Here is a 17,938-nt window from a genome sequence, read left to right on the forward strand (position 1 = left end):
TATATATATGTCGACTTACGGCAACTAAGAGCTCGCCTTTCTACGTTACTTTCTCCGAAACGAGCCCATTTCGATTCATTTTGCGAGGCCCCGTCGCCCGGTTCGAACAAGCGGCTCGTTTTAAAGTCTTGTGAATAAGTGTGTCGTTCGTTCGTGTGTGTGTGTGTGTGTGTGTGTGAGGGGGGGGGGTAATGTATTCACAGATGATTCACCGGAACCGTGGTCCTCCAAACGAGTCCTTGTCGCCCTCGATTCGGGGATTTACGTCGGCCGACACTGTGAATGAGTGGCGTTCACGAGCCAAAACGTATCAAAGGACCCTAACTAGCACTAGGACAGTATCTTCCTAGGCTGGTGCTGGTGCTGGTCCTGCTAGGCTGCACTCTGCTTCCTAGAGGACTAGACGACACGAGAGGAACAGTTGATCGACTAAAATAATGATGCTCTTTTGCAAGGCAGTGAGGACGTCTTGGTGTAAAGGACTGGATCACATGCTGTGGTCGCTGCACCGTCCTCTCCTGCGTTCTGGGCGAACGAGCACAGTTGTCACATAATCGGGATGCACATGAGGCATGAACGGTAGACTGAGTAGTAATGCATGCATTTATGCTGTACTACTGCACTCCAGTGTTGTGTGTGTGTGTGTGTGTGTGTATGTATGCGTGCGTGTGTGGTTGGGGGCAGTAAGGGACACCAGATCCAGCCTCTGGATCAACCGCTAGACAGGGCACATAGGGCAAAGGAGGACACTGGCACTTTTTCCAGCTCTGGTCATTTCTGAACAATGTTGTGTTCAGAAAGTGGGAGGATATTGTAACAAAGGTGTATTACAGGGGCTTAAAAAGTCTGAGGCCAAACTTACATTTTATTTCATCACAGTTTTATGTATTTAAAGCAAAATACAAACTTTCCTATCCAAATACATGCGATTTTATGTGTCAAAATACTAATTATTAGTGGAAAGGTGTAGCAAATGTACCTTGAACGTAATGTGGAAGAGCTAACTAGAATTTCTATCGTATCAATTAAGGGTGGGCAGTAGGACGATACTTTATCATGTGATAAATTTGGGTATTGGGATACACTATATGCTTATCTAAGCGTATCGAGGATATCGTCAGTGCTTAAAGAACACTGAAAAACTGTGGTATTAGTCTGCTAATTAAGCTTTAATAAAAATCACTGTATTAATTACAAGAAGATTTGAATAGTAGCTTTTCAGAATCTGTCGCTACTGAGGTATTTTGTCTGCAGTCATGTGTATCGCGATAAATATGGTGTATTATGAAAATAATCTGATATAAATATCGTGATATAATATTTGTACCATATCGCCCACCTCTAGTAGGCAGTGGTGTAGGTTTCTGACTAGTCTATGGATAAAAGGTTAATAAATGAACTGGTTTGAAATTGATATAGAGGGGATATGGACTTTTCATTGTTTTCATCGGGCTTAGTAACACTGCTACAACAAGCCTGTGTGTAGTCGGATATCTGCCCTTGTACAACACACGTGGCATTCAGGATAGTATTTCAGGCCTCAGATGGACATGATGCTAGATCAAAGGCATAGGTGCAACACCTGGTCTCCTCCTGGCCCATCAAGCTGTTGCTGATCACGTATAAGTGGAGTGTCCAATGGCCCAGCTGACTGGGGCTGTGGGAAGGGGGTCCGCCATGCTGTTGACAAAGCCAGCAAGGTGGGTGAGATTCAGGACCTGATGACTGTAGACACATTGTCTGAATGTCCTTGCTCGGAACTCGAGGAGATTTTTATATGCTCCTGGGCATTCTCCGGAGGCTATCTGCCCTGAATCCATCTGCAGAAAAGTGATCGATCACCATAGAAAGTGGACAGACATTGAGGATGATGGGCACTGCTGAACGCCTCTGATGCATGCAGACATAGGTCCTTTAGCCACATTTGAAAGGGATCCCAGCACATTACCCTGCTAGCTCATACAACACTTTAATGCCTAGCTTGAGCCAGCAAATGAGGAACAGTGTGGTCTGAGTGCACTTCAGGGGCAACAAGGGCACCATGGACTGGGAGTCCAAGGATATGCCTATGCCTATGGCTTTTGTACCAATTCACTCGCATATCTGAAGCCAATGAAGAGTCCAACAACCTGGTCTCTAAGTCTCTAAGTGCCTGTTTTCTAGAGTGAGGACAGAGCCGTCAATTGTCCAGATATGATGGAATGTCCAGGGCAGGGCAGTTTCCATGCATCTTGTAAAAAACCTTGATGCCAATGGGAAATACACATCCTTTAGATCCGCTGACGGGAATCACTACTCACTGCAAATACAGTGGAGTGCAACATGTGGAAAAGCCTAATATGCTGAAAGTCTAAAATCGAAGACTTCTGGCTTCCTTGGATATGTACATTGAGTTTTATCTCCTCTATAGCTCCACTGACTTTCCAAGAGAGGCTAAATGCTTGAACTCTCAGCCAAAATCTGAGGAGAGGCTGTACCAAAAACTACAGTTTGTATCCTTGCTACAAGGTACGAATGACCCACTGATCTGCAATAGTGTTTCACCAGTAGGGCAGCTGTAGAGCTGAGAGGAGCCCAATCGGCAGTGGGCACTCTTGGTCTTGGTCTTTTTGCTGCGGATCGTGCTGCCAAGGCAATTCTGCTATTCTCGGGTTGCATGGGGCAATGGCAGGCCCCGGTGGGGACTCCAGTAGGGGGTAACTGCATAATTCTGCCAGGGACAAACAGTGGTCCAAAGCTTCCTTGGTCGCCAGCACAGATACATGTCTAGGTTCCAGGGGCAGAGCATTAAACTGTGCCAGCCAAACTTTGTGAAGATGGTCCAAGCTGAAGCATAACATACATAAGTCATGGCCATTGTATTGCTTGAGGGCATTGGGGCATTGAGTGCAACTATAATGGGAGGCACAATTAAGCCCTTTGAATAATCCTTGCGGGGGCGACCAATTAGCTGGCAGTGCCACCAAGCACTAATGCTGAGCCAGAAAGTGATTGGGTTGCAGTGAAAAACTCGGTGAGACCTATACAAAAGCTGCGAGTTAGCAAGCTCTGCTACCATGTGCTAATGGGCATATGACAAGTTGTAGAGCACTCAGGTTCCAGGAGAAACAGCCGTTAGATCCAGAAAAAAGTCACAGCTAGAAGTTTCTGGAAAGAAGGGATGAGGGCAACCGGTTACCAAAAAGCAAACACAGAGGGTGGGAAAACGCCCAGGTTGCAGTAGATGTAAATCCAGATGAGGTGAGGGCAGCCAGTTAGCAGGCAGTGCTACCAGGCGTTGAATATGCAGGGTTGCAGTTGAAGCCAGTCGTAAAACGATGGGGAAAAGAACCCATAAGGATGGAATAAGCAAAGCTGTGAGGTCATGGGCTGACTTTATCGGTCTGAAAGTGAGAAGAGAAGAAGGAACCCTTGTGGTGTAGCATGAAAAGATATAGCCTCAGTGATGTAACATGCAGTGTCACTCAGAGTGACGGTTTGGTATTCTACTCTCGGCCTGCAGTTGGCAGAGCAGAGAGTCTTTCACTGCAAAGCAAAAAAAAAAAAAAAAAAAAAAGATTAGATCCAATCCAGTCCTCTAACAAATCTATCCTGAAACAGCACACACTCCTGCTGAGGGATGTTATGTGCTGATCATTTGAAACTTGTCACTTGTCTTTATTTGCATATTTATTTGAACAACTGTGTAGTGAAGACATTTCTGAAGATTTTTTCACATGACAACTCTTATACCAGAATATATTTATGAAAAAATAAATCAGATTTTCTCAGTTTTAAAGTTCTTTTTGGTGTTTAATTTTTTTGTCTTCTGTATTCTGTTGCTTTGGCTTTACTCATACCTCTCCCTCTCTAATTTAATAAATTAAAATAATTTTGTAAGTCTCTCTGCTGATATGCTGTAGGTTATAGGTTCCACTGCAGTTCTATTAGAAAGTTGTATTTATAACAAGTATGTCATGTGTAGTGTTTGAGGAGCAGAGTTTGAGGTGTAGTGTTTGAGGAACCATATTTGAGGTGTAGTATTTGATGTTTAGTATTTAAGATATGGTATTTGAAAGAACAGTATTTAAGGAACAATATTTAAGGTGTAGTATTTGAGAAACAGCATTTAAGATTTAGTATTTGAGGTGTATGATTTGAGGAACAGTATTTGAGGTATAGTATTTGAGGCTTTGCATTTGAGGTGTAGTATTTTAGGTATAGTATTCAAGGTGTAGTATTTTTGCTATAGTATTTAAGGTGTTGAATTTTAGGTGTAGTATTTGTGGTGTAGTATTTCAAGTAGTCTTTGAGGTGCAGTAATTGTGCCATAGTATTTCAGGTATAGTATTTGAGGTGTAGTATTTGTGGCATAGTATTTCGGGTATAGTATTTAAGGTGTTGAATTCGAGGTGTAGTTTTTGTGGTGTAGTATTTTAGGTATAGTATTTGCAGTGTAGTATATGAGGTGCAGTATTTGCAGTGTAGTATATGAGGTGCAGTATTTGTGGCATATTATTTCAGTTATTGTATATGCGGTGTAGTATTTGAGGTGTAGTATTTCAGGTATGGTATTTAAAGTGTTGTATTTGAGGTGTAATTTTTGTAGCATATTATTTCAGGTATAGTATGTGTGGTGTAGTATTTCATGTATAGTGTTTAAGGTGTACTATTTGTGGCATAGTATTTCAGGTATAGTATTTGCAGTGTAGTATATGAGGCGCAATATTTGTGGCATATTATTTTAAGTATAGTATTTGAGGTGCACCATTTGTGGCATCGTATTGAAGGTGTTATATTTGTGGTGTAGTATATCAGGTATACTATTTGAGGCGTATTATTTTAGTTATAGTATATGTGGTGAAGTATTTGAGATGTAGTATTTCAGGTATGGTATTTAAAGTGTTGTATTTGAAGTGCAGTTTTTGTGGCGTATTATTTCAGGTATAGTATTTGTGGTGTAGTATATGAGGTGCGGCATTTTTGGCGTCGTATTGAAGGTGTTGTATTTGTGGTGTAGTATATCAGGTATACAGGTGCTGTTTATAAAATTAGAATATCATGAAAAAGTTGATTTATTTTAGTAATTCCACTCTGAAACTTGTATATTATATTCATTCATTACACACAGTCTGATATATTTCAAGTGTTTATTTCTTTTAATTTTGATGGTTATAACTGACTAACTAATGACAAATATATCAGTATGTGTGTAATGAATGAATTTAGGTCAGGTTACACTGTTTTGCTCCATGGCATCCAGCTGTTGCTACAGCTGCTTGACACAACCTGCCATATATTCTCTACAACTCGGTCAGCTGAGGCCGAAGCAGCACAGACAGCATCTGATTGGCTGAGGCCGTAACGTGACGCGGTGACGTCCACCTCGAGCAGTAGGTGAAGAGTCACAGTAAACTACCCGTCCGTCCGCTCACCCTCAGCTGCTCGCCATGTCCGCGCCTCTGTCGTACGCTGGAAAAGTGGTTCTCGTCACGGGAGCTGGTGGAGGTGAGTCGGTGGCTGCATTTGAACCCCTAGAGACTTTTTATGTCGTGGAAGTTCGCTACGAGCTCCCAGCTGCTAACGTTAGCTAGCGGGCTAAGCTGACAAGGGAGCTGGCTAGCATTTGCTTCAGCACTGGAGGAAATGTTTACACCTGCGAGCTCATCTTCAAAACAAACGCAGAAATCTGCAAAACTGCAGCAGCTAGCACTAAATCTACAAAAGAAATCTGCAAAAAAAACGAATTAAGGTTAGTTAGATAGAGGTCTCTCTCTTTCTCTCTCTCTCTCTCTCTCTCTCTCTCTCTCTCTCTCTCACACACACACACACATATACACACACACACTGGGGCTGTTTCATAAACGTAGCCAGATAACAGCACGTTCAAAGTCAAGCCTGTCAGATGAGGACGTATGAGGCACGTGTCTGTTGTGTATGTTCATATTTGCCATAACTGATGCAGCCTTATGAGATATTCTGCCTCATTAAGCTGTGTGCTGACCTGAGCCCAATCATGGCTCATGCAATCATGGCTTCACATACAATAGATTCATCACAAAGTCCTAAACAGGTTCAGGGTTGTGTCAATATTAGATTTCTTTATATTTATACCAATGCCGAGTTTCCCAATGCTTGATCATTAAACACTACACACTGTAAAAGGTGTATCACCTTTTAAGAGGGTCTGTCTCATCAGTCTCAAAGTTTATTGGTTTGAACACAGAAAGGTATTCATCTTTGTACAGCTTTATTAACATTTGATCAGTTTAATCATTCCAACTCCAACTATTCTGAGGTCGGGTTCACTTCACTGCCTTAGAGCATTTAAACAGGTTTCCTTCTACTGTACTGGCATTGCTGCTGAAAGATGGGGCATACAGTGGACTGGTATTCCCACAGAATCCTAGATCAACTGTGGAATAAAGGCTGAACTCCTGTGTGTTTGATGATATCATTTATGTGCTACACTTGTGTTTGAAATCCAGATGATAACATAATTACGATGGGCCTTAAGACAACTATTTTGGGCCGTCGTAATTATTTTATCTCACAAGTAACCCTCAATTAGTGCGGTCAGCCTTTATTACACATTAGGACATTTCCCTGCAGGTTGTATTCTCAAAGTTGCATCAGAGGCGGCTGTAAATGAGGTGTCCAGAACAAAGTGCAGAACTGAAGTAGGTGATGGGTTAGTGTGCTACAATGAGCAAAGCTGTATCCATGTCTGTTTTTTAGTGATACACAATGGAGAAATACACATTTAAAGACAAATAAAATAACATGACCATCACAGAAATGTCCATAATTTGAGTTTTGTTCTTTACCCTGTTTTAATGTAATGACTTTTGCATTTAGGGAATAAGTCATTTCTGTAAGACATCGATGATATTACACTGGCTGTTGATTTGGGCTATAGTTGTTATTAATGTTTAGCAACAGCTATTGATCATATGGAGTTCATATGAAGTGTAGCACAGTTTTGAGTAATTATGTGTAATTATATAAGGTGCCTAATCTATTATATTAAATGTGTATTACACATGTAATAAAATGTGTTTCTTTTTAGGTCTTGGGAGAGAGTATGCATTGGCATTCGGTGAGAGAGGAGCTTCTGTGGTCGGTAGGTTGCATTTCAAGTCCGTTTGCTTAGTTTTATTACAGCCAGATCATTTATTCATAGACATTTGCCTGACAATTTCATCTGTTTCACACGCAGTGAATGACCTTGGGGGAGATATAAAAGGAGGTGGGAAGAGTTCAGCAGCTGCTGATAAAGTGGTCGAGGAGATAAAAGCTAAAGGTGGCAAAGCTGTGGCAAATTATGGTGGGTACCCTTAGCTCTGCAGGTCACAGGTGATTTTTACTGTTAAGGCTAATGATGGTTATCACTTCCTTCACTCTCATACACATTTACCTGGTAATCTGAATACCTTGTGTAATATCCAGCAGTGCTGATATGTAGCTGGGAAATAAGGTGGCGGCCAGAGTGCAACTGGCAATTTTTATTTAAATGTATGTTGGTCAAATTTATTTAAATAAACACCCTTTAAACAATATTTGTCTAAAATCCCAAATATAATTGGTGTAACCCAAAATGTCATGGGTTTTTGGTGAAAAATGGTGTGTTGTAGGGTTGTTTGTTTAAACAAGTATGTGCCCTGATATACATTATTTGTCTAATTGTTTTGTGTGTAATCTTTTTTCACAGATTCAGTAGAAGATGGTGAGAAGCTAATACAGACAGCTTTGGACACGTTTGGACGAATAGGTGTGTTTTCTGTTAATTTCTCGTGTTTGTGATTTGTAATCTGATTATAAACTGGCTACCACATTTTGGTGTGTGTTAGTGCTACCCCTAACAAAAAGCATGTATTCTTAATTGTAGTGATTTCAGTTAAAGTTGCTAATTCAGTTAGGTGTTTTGGTTGTGCAGTTGTCTTTGCCGGAAGTAAACATATTGCTTATATTTTTACTGATTTGATTTATTATTGATTACCTTTAAGAACGACTAAGGTCAGAATTGCACTCATACCTGTTGTGAATGTCATGAATGTAAACGGAACTCATTCAGTTTGAACAATTTACCCATGTTTGGTATATTTCTGTCACTCACTGTGTCTTTACATGTTGCTTTTGCTTTTCAGATATCTTGGTAAATAATGCTGGGTAAGTTATTCACTGTGGTGAAACCGAGACTCATTTATTTCATATCTGCTTCACACTTAAGGAATACAGTAGAAAATGTACATTTACACACTACACAGAAACCTCACTAGGTGTTTTAGTATTTATTGCAGTTGACTTGAGTTGAGTTTTTCTACCCTGCTTTCACACTGACTGCAACGTGACCAAAACTCATTAATTTAAGTAAGAGCTGGCTATTTCTGGCAGAAATTGGTAATATCCTTGTGTAATAACCAAAAAAAAAGGCAATGCAAGGTGGTGTAGAGTTTAACGCTATGCAAATTAAGAGTGAAACGATGAGCAGGATGGTATGTGCTATATCTCCCCCACTGTGAAACGCTGGCCTTTTTTGTTTCCAGTTGTGTGTTCCTAGAGATGTAAGAGAAGTTTAAGCTGTGCTTTTACCGTAAACAGGCGTCAGCAATCACAAACAACAAACACGGTGTTCATCTCATACCGACTGCACAGACAGTAATGCGCTACGCTGGGCTAGGATTTATAGACGAGCGATTTCCTTTCAGGGTTTTTATTCGCAGGAAGGTTTGTGATTTGTGGTTTGATTTTGTATAAACTCTGTAGCAAGTGAAAGGTGGCGTACTTTAATGGCATTTTCCTAGTTTATCTGTCAGTAAGTTCTGAAAATGCCTACAGGCGATGAGCGACCAGCAATGTGTTGCTACCGGTTTAAATGCAGTGTCAGATGTTCCAGTAGTTTTGAGCACAATCAGTGAGGTCCATACATGTAGTATCACAATATTTTAAGAAATTACCATTTTAAAAGGTTGGTAATAACATTTTATTTATTTTTCAGTAAATCCAGTTTCACAAGATTACTTATGTTATCTTTGAATAAAGTATGCAGTGTGTTTTATGTACTGATGATATCCACAGTATACTCAGAAATGCAGATATATTGAAATGGCAATCAGCAGTTTTTATCTGTTTGATATTTTAATCTATTTCCTTTTTACCTGATGGGGCTTTTTTAAGGTCTAACAGGTCTTGCACAGTTATTAGAACCCCCCCTCCTTTTTTATTGTTATTTTTATTTATTTATTCATTTATTTTTTTTAAGGCTTTTCTGTTTCACTTTTTCCCCCCTTTAACTTTGTCATTCCTTATCCAGGCAGATTACCTTATAATTAATCTTTTCTGTAAACATGACCCTAATGATTACTTATATAATTCATCCTTTGGACCTTTTTTTCTGTGCTAATTCCAAAGGATCCTGCGTGATCGATCTTTTGCTAGAACCAGTGACCTAGACTGGGGTATGTACTGACTTTAACAGCTGCTCAAACAATTTTGTTAAAATGCAGACTCTGAGTGGCTGAGTGCCACTATTCTAATGGTTTTGTATTCTTCTCAGACCTCATTCATAGAGTGCATTTGAGAGGCTCTTTTCTCGTCACCCGGGCAGCATGGAATCATATGAAGAACCAAAAGTTTGGGAGGTAATATCATAAAACAGTGCATAAAGTTAGAATTGCTATCTATGTGAAAGAAATGGCTTGTGTGTTGTGATTGTGATAATTCTGACGTCTCTTTCTTTGTGTCGTGGCGCTGCTAATCGATGCATCCAGAATCATCATGACCTCATCAGCTGCTGGGATCTATGGCAATTTTGGTCAGGCAAACTACAGTGCTGCCAAGCTGGGCCTCCTGGGACTGGCCAATACTTTGGCCATCGAAGGCGGAAAGTACAACATCCACTGCAATACCATCGCTCCCACAGCAGGCTCACGTCTTACGCAGACAGTCATGCCACCAGGTTAGATCTTAGATCGTTAGGTATTCGGTCTTTCTAAACAATGCCATGGTACTGGTCGAGGCTTTGTTGTGCAAACAGTGTTGTAGTGTAAGCTGTAGCTGCTCTCTGCGTCCATGTTAAACTGTCATAATGAGAAAAAGGTGGTTGTGATGTGCATTTTTTTTATATCTGGTTTATATCTGTTTGCTTACTCTGTAGGATGGCTAAAAGGTGTTTGATCAAATATTAAAGCAAGTGCTGAGGCTAAATTGTTCTTTCTTTCAGAGTTCAGTTAGTGTGTGTGTTTTTGTAGTGGAAAGGTTGATGAGGCTTTGTAAGTGATACAGCATCCTTTTTGCTTTTCTTTGCTCAGCTTTTCGTATAAAATTTGAAGTGGAAGCTACCACGTGCTGTCCTTTGGAACAAAGGAAAGCTCTGTGTGCTTATTCTAAGTGTCAAATAACCTTCTTATTGCCTGTGGCTGAAAAGACCATAGGCTTACGAATCTTGATATCCAGCAGCATGATGTGTCTTACTGTGCTCTTCTAATTGTAAGTGACAGTAGATGGTGCTTGTTCCTTCGTCAGATCTCTTGGAGTCCTTGAAAGCAGAATACGTGGCCCCTCTTGTTCTTTGGCTGTGCCATGAGGAGTGTCAGGAGAATGGGGGTCTTTTTGAGGTTTGTATGTTGGTAAATTGTTGGGGTTTTTTTACATTTTTTTTTTATACACTGTAACTGGTTTATCAACTCCTATCAATTTTTTTGTCATTGGTATCTTTAGGTCGGTGCTGGCTGGATTGGCAAATGTACGTGAAATGGTTTTTGATCTATATTTTTGCTCTAATTTGGAATGCATATTTTCAAGTGCAAGTCTCTAATTACAGACTTTTAATTTCATGTTTTCAAGTGCGGTGGGAGAGGACTATAGGCAGTATTATCCGGCATAAGAACCAGACCATGACCCCAGAGGAGGTTCGGGACAAGTGGGACAAGATATGTGACTTTACCAATGCAACTAAGCCAGCTACTATTCAAGGTAAACACTGTGCATGCTGTTTCTGAATTCAGGGTATGAAACATAAAGTTGTTACAAACACCTAGAAACAAAATACAACTTCATAGTGTTTTCTGGCTGAAAGGGATCTTAAAGCAAGTGAACAACAAAACAAACAAAACAAAACTATGAAGGTCAGAAAAAGGACAAAGTCAAGAAGGCTGCAACATCCTGCTCTTCGCTTCTACTCACAGTAGCTGCCCTCAGGGTGTGTTGCATGGAGGCGGCAGAGTTGGGAAAAGGCTCATTAGCATGGCTTTGTAGTGCTCACTGTTTACGTCTTATTGGAAGAAACATGTAGCTTTCTTTGTCTTTATGAGAGGCATGGAGGAGTTAATTAACATCCTGTCCTTTTCCGCTCTGCCATTCAGAGTCATTGCAAACGCTGGTGGAGGTGCTGTCAGAAGTGGATACTGGGGGTGCAATAAGAGCCAGTCCAACAAGTGCTTTAAACTCTGCAGCTTCTGACATCAGCCCTGTAAGTCCATTTTACAGGCCTTATTACATCCAGGTTAAATGCATTTAGGACCAGTTGTGTGAACATATTAAACCCAGTCCTTACAATGCCAGTGGCTTTAATAACTTAAAAAAAACAAAACAAAAAAAAAACATATATATATATATATATATATATATATATATATATATATATATATATATATATATATATATATATATATATATATATATATTTAGTCTAGGGTTAACCTGGGTCTGGATACATTGCCTACTCACACTGTTAACCAGCCTTTGTTTGTACAGGTTGTGGGTCCAGGGTCATTGGATCATTCATGCTGTTTTTATGCTGAAAATGTTGAGCTTCATCTTTCTGTTTTTGCAGGCACAGGCTGTGGGAACGGTGCTTCCAGAAACGACCTTCAACTACACCCACATGCAATGTATCCTCTATGCTTTGGGAGTGGGCATGTCCACTAAGGAACCGGATCACCTCAAGTTCCTCTACGAAGGCCATGAGGACTTCAGTTGCCTGCCCACCTTTGCTGTCATCGCTGCACAGGCCTCCATGATGGAAGGAGGTCTCAGCACTGTTCCAGGACTCAGTTTCGACCCCACCAGGGTAAGTGACAGCAGGCTGTTTGACATTCCTCCCAGCTGTGTGATTTGTAATATGCATGCAGCTACAATCTATCTCATTAAGACTTTTGCTTGAGCTGATGAGCACCGGGACTCACTGGGGTTATTTCATCATTCTTGCACAGCCTTGCCCCTCCCTTATTCAGTTGATGATACAGTTTTAGTTTTTGGCTCTGTACCTCAACATGCTGAATTTGAAATTAAACAGTGATTATGAGATGAAAGCCCAGTATTTACATATAGCTACATTGGGAAGTCTTATATGAATTATAGCTACATGTGCTGTAAGTGTAAGGTTCAGCAAAACACAGTTTTACCACGTAACTGCAGTAGACTAGCCAGTTCTCAACCCCTCTGCCCCTCACATTTGATCAGTTCTCTGCTCTAACACACTCCCATCAATCCAGCTTGTTAATTAGCTGATCAGCTGGATCAGGTGTGTTGTAGAGCAGGGTAAGCGCTAAAATGTGCAGGGCAGGGTGTCCTCCAGGACCAGGGTTGGAAGCCACTGGGGTAAAGCGTAGCAAAACTTGCTGTTATCTATAAAAATGCACGTAACTTCTCAGACACCCCAGTGAAAACCGTGGGTTTTCTTTTCTTCACCTTCATATGCATGCACGTCACATTGGCATGCGGCTTCGACAGACAGTTTTTGTTACTAATTCTAAGCAGGTGTTAATCTTGAATTAGCAATGAAATAAACCAAAAAAAAGTCCATATCCCTGCATGATGTGCAAGCACAGGTCTGATTCTGACAGACCTGAATGTGGTTTAAGCAGTCTGAGAGAACTGTGTGGAGACTAATATGGAAAATATTTTGGTGACTACTTCTAGTGTTAGCCTCATAGCTCTAGTGCACAACCACAGAAGCACAATTGACACCATTCTTTTAAAGGGAGTAAATAATGCAGTAGAAGAATATTCATCCTTAAGCGGCGTCCCCTCTGTTTTCTTTTACAGCTTCTGCATGGAGAGCAGTACTTGGAGTTGTACAAACCATTGCCCACCTCAGGTACATCTGTTTTTCCCAGACATTTATGATCAGTTGATGTTGCTTTTAACTGGCAGAATAACTAATGTCTACTTTCTAGGAACACTGACTTCAAAGGCGTCGATAGCAGATATCCTCGACAAGGGGTCTGGCGCAGTCATACTCTTGGATGGTGAATTTCCTTTGTTGTTGTCAAAGAGGAAATCTTTGCACGTTACTGCATTTAATCTTGTGTGAACATGAGAAACTACTCTGTTGAGACAGCCTTTATTCAAGAAAGGATATGAATAGTAGCAAAAATGACACTAAATTAATACCACAAACAAACACTGAGATTCTGTTCTTTCCTGCAGTGCACACTTACAGCAAGCAAGAGCTGGTGTGCTACAGTCAGTTCTCGGTATTCATAGTTGGTTCTGGGGGGTTCGGAGGAAAGCGGGCATCAGATAAAGCTGTGGTAATATACATTTTGTATTGTGTCTAACAGTGTTAACACTGATGCAAAGCACCCCATAGACCTGACTTGTGGCTAACTAATTTGACTAACTATTAGACTGTCGCTCCACAAGGGAGCGCTATTAGTACGTATAGAATTTGGTGCTCTGCAGCAGTGGTACTGTGTGTCCTTGTCGTAGGTTTGTTGTTAGAAACGGTTGTTCATGTTTTTCCTCAGCCCACAGTTGCAGCTCCAAATAGAGCTCCAGATGTAGTGGTGGTTGACGAGACAGGTAGAGATCAGGTGAGTGTTTAATTAGAAGGAAGATGGTGGCACATGACACAAGCTCATAAAGGTAGCCGCTGAATGGATGGTATTCATATTTATGTGTTGCATAGGGCAATGTAAGGCACCCTTGGTTGTCTGAAGCTGAAGTTTCAGTAATATTCACTACTTCAGATTGAATCGAAAAAAACAAAATCAATCAAATTTTTGAGTAATTTTGACCATAAAAGTTCAATTCAAGGCCAATATAAACATTTCTGCTCCTTTTCTGCACCTCAGGCTGCTTTGTACAGGTTAAGTGGTGATTGGAACCCACTTCACATAGATCCGAGCTTTGCGGCAATGGGAGGTAGGACATTTCTGACAGGTTTGTGTTGTGATATAATAACATTTGTACTAAAATGCCTAGTGGTCACGAAACTCTCTAAAAATTCTAGGCTTCAAATCCCCCATTCTGCATGGACTGTGTTCCTTTGGATTTGCTGCCCGCCATGTCCTGAAGCAGTATGCCGACAATGACGTTTCCAGATTCAAGTCCATCAAGGTACGGTAAACAGATGGTGAGACAGCAGCACAGTATATTGAAAAACACTTTAGTTTAAGCTCCTGCTTAAGATCATTATGACGCCTTCATAAACGACCCACAGTTCACTTCCAAGTCATTCATGGACACTGTTGAAGGTTCATTAGGGCTCAGCAGCAGTTTTGGTTGGCCTATAACAATGTGCGGAATTAGTCAGCGGTTTTATACAGTTATGCAGACACTTCTGACGGGAGGCAAACTGCTCATTTCTGAGGTTTGAGTGGTTTTATTGTCCTATTGAGTGTCTTCTATAGAGATTACTAGGCTTTCATTCAACACCTGCTCACTTCTGAACTGGTAAGCTTTAGCCAATACACACAGTGTGTGTTTCAAACATATAAAATGCTTATAAGCTTAGGAATGAAGATATGATGCAACACAAAAACAAAGTAAGCTGGAAGTAAAAGCTAATTAATAGATACTAAAGTAGGGCATTATGACTATTTTATTGTGATACACTGATTTTGAGTATATTGTTGATATGTACTTAGTATAGGAATGTATCTGGATAGTAGTTAAATGGTGGGTAATATTTTTATACCCAGTGTTTATCATGATACACTATATTAGTCCTTAAAGAACACTGACCATCACATTTCATTACAGAGATTGTAATTAGTCCTTTAACTAACAGCACCTCCTTATAAAATTTTTATATTTATAGTTGTCCCTCCTTAACGTTTCGGTATACTTTTAAATATCAGGCCCTAGTGCTTATTTGGCTTCCATAACATTGTCTGTCATGGTGGTGGTCTTTGTTGATTCATAGTGTCTTAATAAATTGTCATTTATCTATATTATTTTCCAATATCTGTCCACGTTTTTTGGGTAGGTGCGGTTTGTGAAACCAGTGTTTCCAGGACAGTCTCTTCAGACAGAGATGTGGAAAGAGGGAAACAGAATTCATCTACTGTCTAAGGTGAGAACAATTGCTTGTTGTTATGTGTCGAAAAACTCGCTCTGTATATTTTGAGTGTCACAGATGAATTGTCCGCTTCAGTATCAGTATGTAACGATCCTGTAACTTTGTGTAACCAATGCAATCTGCAGCATGCAGCTTTCAGAAAAACAGGTCATGCCTTTAAGAAGACTGCTCAAACTGTGAGAAAAGTGACCCAAATTCAACAACTTCGATTAGGCTAAAATTCTGACCTCAAATTCAGTCTCAGGCTTAAAAGTGGGCTGAAATCTCAGTGTGTGCCTGGCTGTAGGCTAACAAAGGTGCTGAACAAGCCTTTTCCTTGTTTATTGGTGACACCAAAATATTATTTTCCATTGTGAGTTAAAAACCATAGGATATGCTGTACAATCTAATAGTCCAATACTGCTGCAGTATGATGTATAAACTTAATGGTAAGGTTAGTGGGTAATGGCCTTTTTTTTTTTTTTTTCATAGACCGTGTCTATGAATTTTGCTTTTTATATGTCCAAATATTTGTGGACACCCCTTCTAATGAATGCATTCAGTTACTTTAGGATGCACCCATTGCTGACACAGATGTGCAAATGCATGCACACCCACACACACACTGTGTCCTTGTAGAGAAGTACTGCCAATAGAATAGGACTTACTGGAGCAGATAAATATGAACCCATTGACACCACGCATAATGGCAGGTGTGGGCTAGAGGGGTATAAAGCTCTAGCTAGGGCATTGGTTTATTTCTTTTATTAAACCCTTGATTTTGGAAGAAATAATGAGCAGGTGTCCCAGTACTTTTGTCCATATAGTGTACTTTAGAAGTCCCTGAAAATGGTGTTACAAGTCTTAAGTCTGGGATTTTGGAACTGTGTAATAAGCACAGAGATTAAGCAAAGAACCCATTTATCAAAGAACCCATTTAGTTTTGAAAATGTGTGATCCCTGAGGGTGTAAAACTGCCTACAAAGACTGCTGCTCTTATTCCAGTGTACGTGTTATTCTTGCTGTCAAAATCATTTACTGATTTGCACTGGCTGTCTAGGTCAAGGAGAGCGGAGCTGTTGTACTGTCTGGGGCATATATAGATTTACATGCAGCACCGGATGCTTCTGTCAGCACTGCTCCAGCACAGGTAAAGACCTTGTAACAATAAGCACTTTGTTTTGTTTTTGTTTCATAAAATTGTTTGAATAATTGAAGAAAAAAAAACATAATAGTTTTGTAAAGATGAATGAATGGTTTTGGCTTTGTGATAGACTGGTGGCCTCCAGAGCGATTTAGTGTTTGCGGAGATTGGCCGGCGGATCAAAGACCTGGGTGCTGAACTTGTGAAGAAAGTTAATGCCATTTTTGGATGGGAAATCACTAAAGGAGGAAAAACTGCTGCACAGTGGAGTAAGTTGGAGTCTGACAGTCCACTAATCAAGCACATTAATTAGCTAGATGAGGGTTGATTGTTCTGGTTGGTGGAAGGTAGATTTCCAAAAAAATATATAAATATCATATTTCACCCCATGCCTGAGAATATCTCCTGTTTATACAGCCATTGATCTGAAGACTGGAAGCGGTGCCCTCCACGAGGGTCCATACACTGGCAAAGCTGATGTCACTTTTACCGTATCTGACGAGGACTTCATGGAAGTGGTGACGGGAAAGCTTAACCCACAGAAGGTACTGACCAATCTCCGCTTTCGTTTCTGTCCCTTTCAGAACAGACGAATGAAGTTTGATTTCATCCAAAAGTGCAAACGCCTCCATTTGCCCACTGTATTAATCCTGGTGTTCAGATACCAATGGGGTTTTTGTTTGTTTCCCCTATAGGCATTTTTTGCTGGAAAATTGAAGGTCAAGGGGAATATCATGATGAGCCAGAAGCTGGAGATAATACTGAAGGATTACGCCAAGCTGTGAGTCTCCAACCATCCAGTGCCTGAGAGCGATGCGAATGCAGACTTCCTGACGCTCTCCCTTTTATAGAGGGTGTAACAGTGATAGTATAACTTCTAATATGTGTGCAATGAGAACTAAAATCAAATACAGCAATAAGAGTCTTTTCATCAAGCTAAGAGAATGAATTAAATGAGGGGAGGGGAGGGGAGGTGTTCCAATGATTTTTTTTTTTTTTTTTTTTTTTGGCTCATGGTTTGGTTCATTACGCCTTGATTCTTTTTCCATTGCAGTCAAGTCTGTTCAGTCAAACTAAACATTTCAAAGCTTTATATATTTCATGTGTTACAATGTCACATTGTACAACAAGATTGTTTAATATGGGACCGTTGAGAGATTTGATTTTAACCTCAACCTGTGCGCAACCACATAATCATGCAGTTTTATCAGTTGAAGATGTGAATGGTTTCTTTGTTGGCCGCTTGTGGTTCAGTAATGTCACTAATGCATTTTCGTATTGTAATTGGAAGCAGTAAATAAGGAGACAACTGAAGGTTCTGATGTAGGCCTAATGTTTGACACCTTTTATAATTATTAATAATAATTGAGTTATTCTTCGTCATCTACTCACCATGACCTTACTCTTTATGATAAAAACAAATACTACTAAAGTCCTGCATATGTTTAATATGTGCTATTAATTTGTAATAAAATCAGTTGTGTAACAACTTTTTATAAGAAATTACTTAATGAATTCAACTGTTCATA

The 17,938-nt window shown here is 40.2% G+C and overlaps 1 protein-coding gene across 1 annotated transcript; it reads left to right on the forward strand.

The window, feature by feature from the left end:
- The first annotated feature begins 5,343 nt into the window (after window positions 1-5,343).
- hsd17b4 (hydroxysteroid (17-beta) dehydrogenase 4) lies at window positions 5,344-17,898 on the forward strand. The gene is made up of 24 exons (XM_072681890.1): window positions 5,344-5,487; window positions 7,049-7,102; window positions 7,199-7,306; window positions 7,691-7,750; window positions 8,127-8,148; window positions 9,391-9,437; window positions 9,536-9,620; window positions 9,750-9,937; window positions 10,504-10,595; window positions 10,699-10,723; window positions 10,825-10,953; window positions 11,343-11,449; window positions 11,813-12,049; window positions 13,027-13,078; window positions 13,158-13,229; window positions 13,411-13,514; window positions 13,731-13,796; window positions 14,058-14,127; window positions 14,216-14,322; window positions 15,194-15,280; window positions 16,326-16,415; window positions 16,540-16,678; window positions 16,827-16,954; window positions 17,105-17,898. Exons 1-24 carry the CDS (start codon window positions 5,430-5,432, stop codon window positions 17,192-17,194), a joined length of 2,217 nt encoding a protein of 738 aa, XP_072537991.1. The 5' UTR covers window positions 5,344-5,429; the 3' UTR covers window positions 17,195-17,898.
- Window positions 17,899-17,938: the final 40 nt, after the last annotated feature.

This window comes from Salminus brasiliensis, chromosome 6, assembly GCF_030463535.1.
Source record: "Salminus brasiliensis chromosome 6, fSalBra1.hap2, whole genome shotgun sequence".
In the NCBI taxonomy this organism is placed as follows: domain Eukaryota; kingdom Metazoa; phylum Chordata; class Actinopteri; order Characiformes; family Bryconidae; genus Salminus; species Salminus brasiliensis.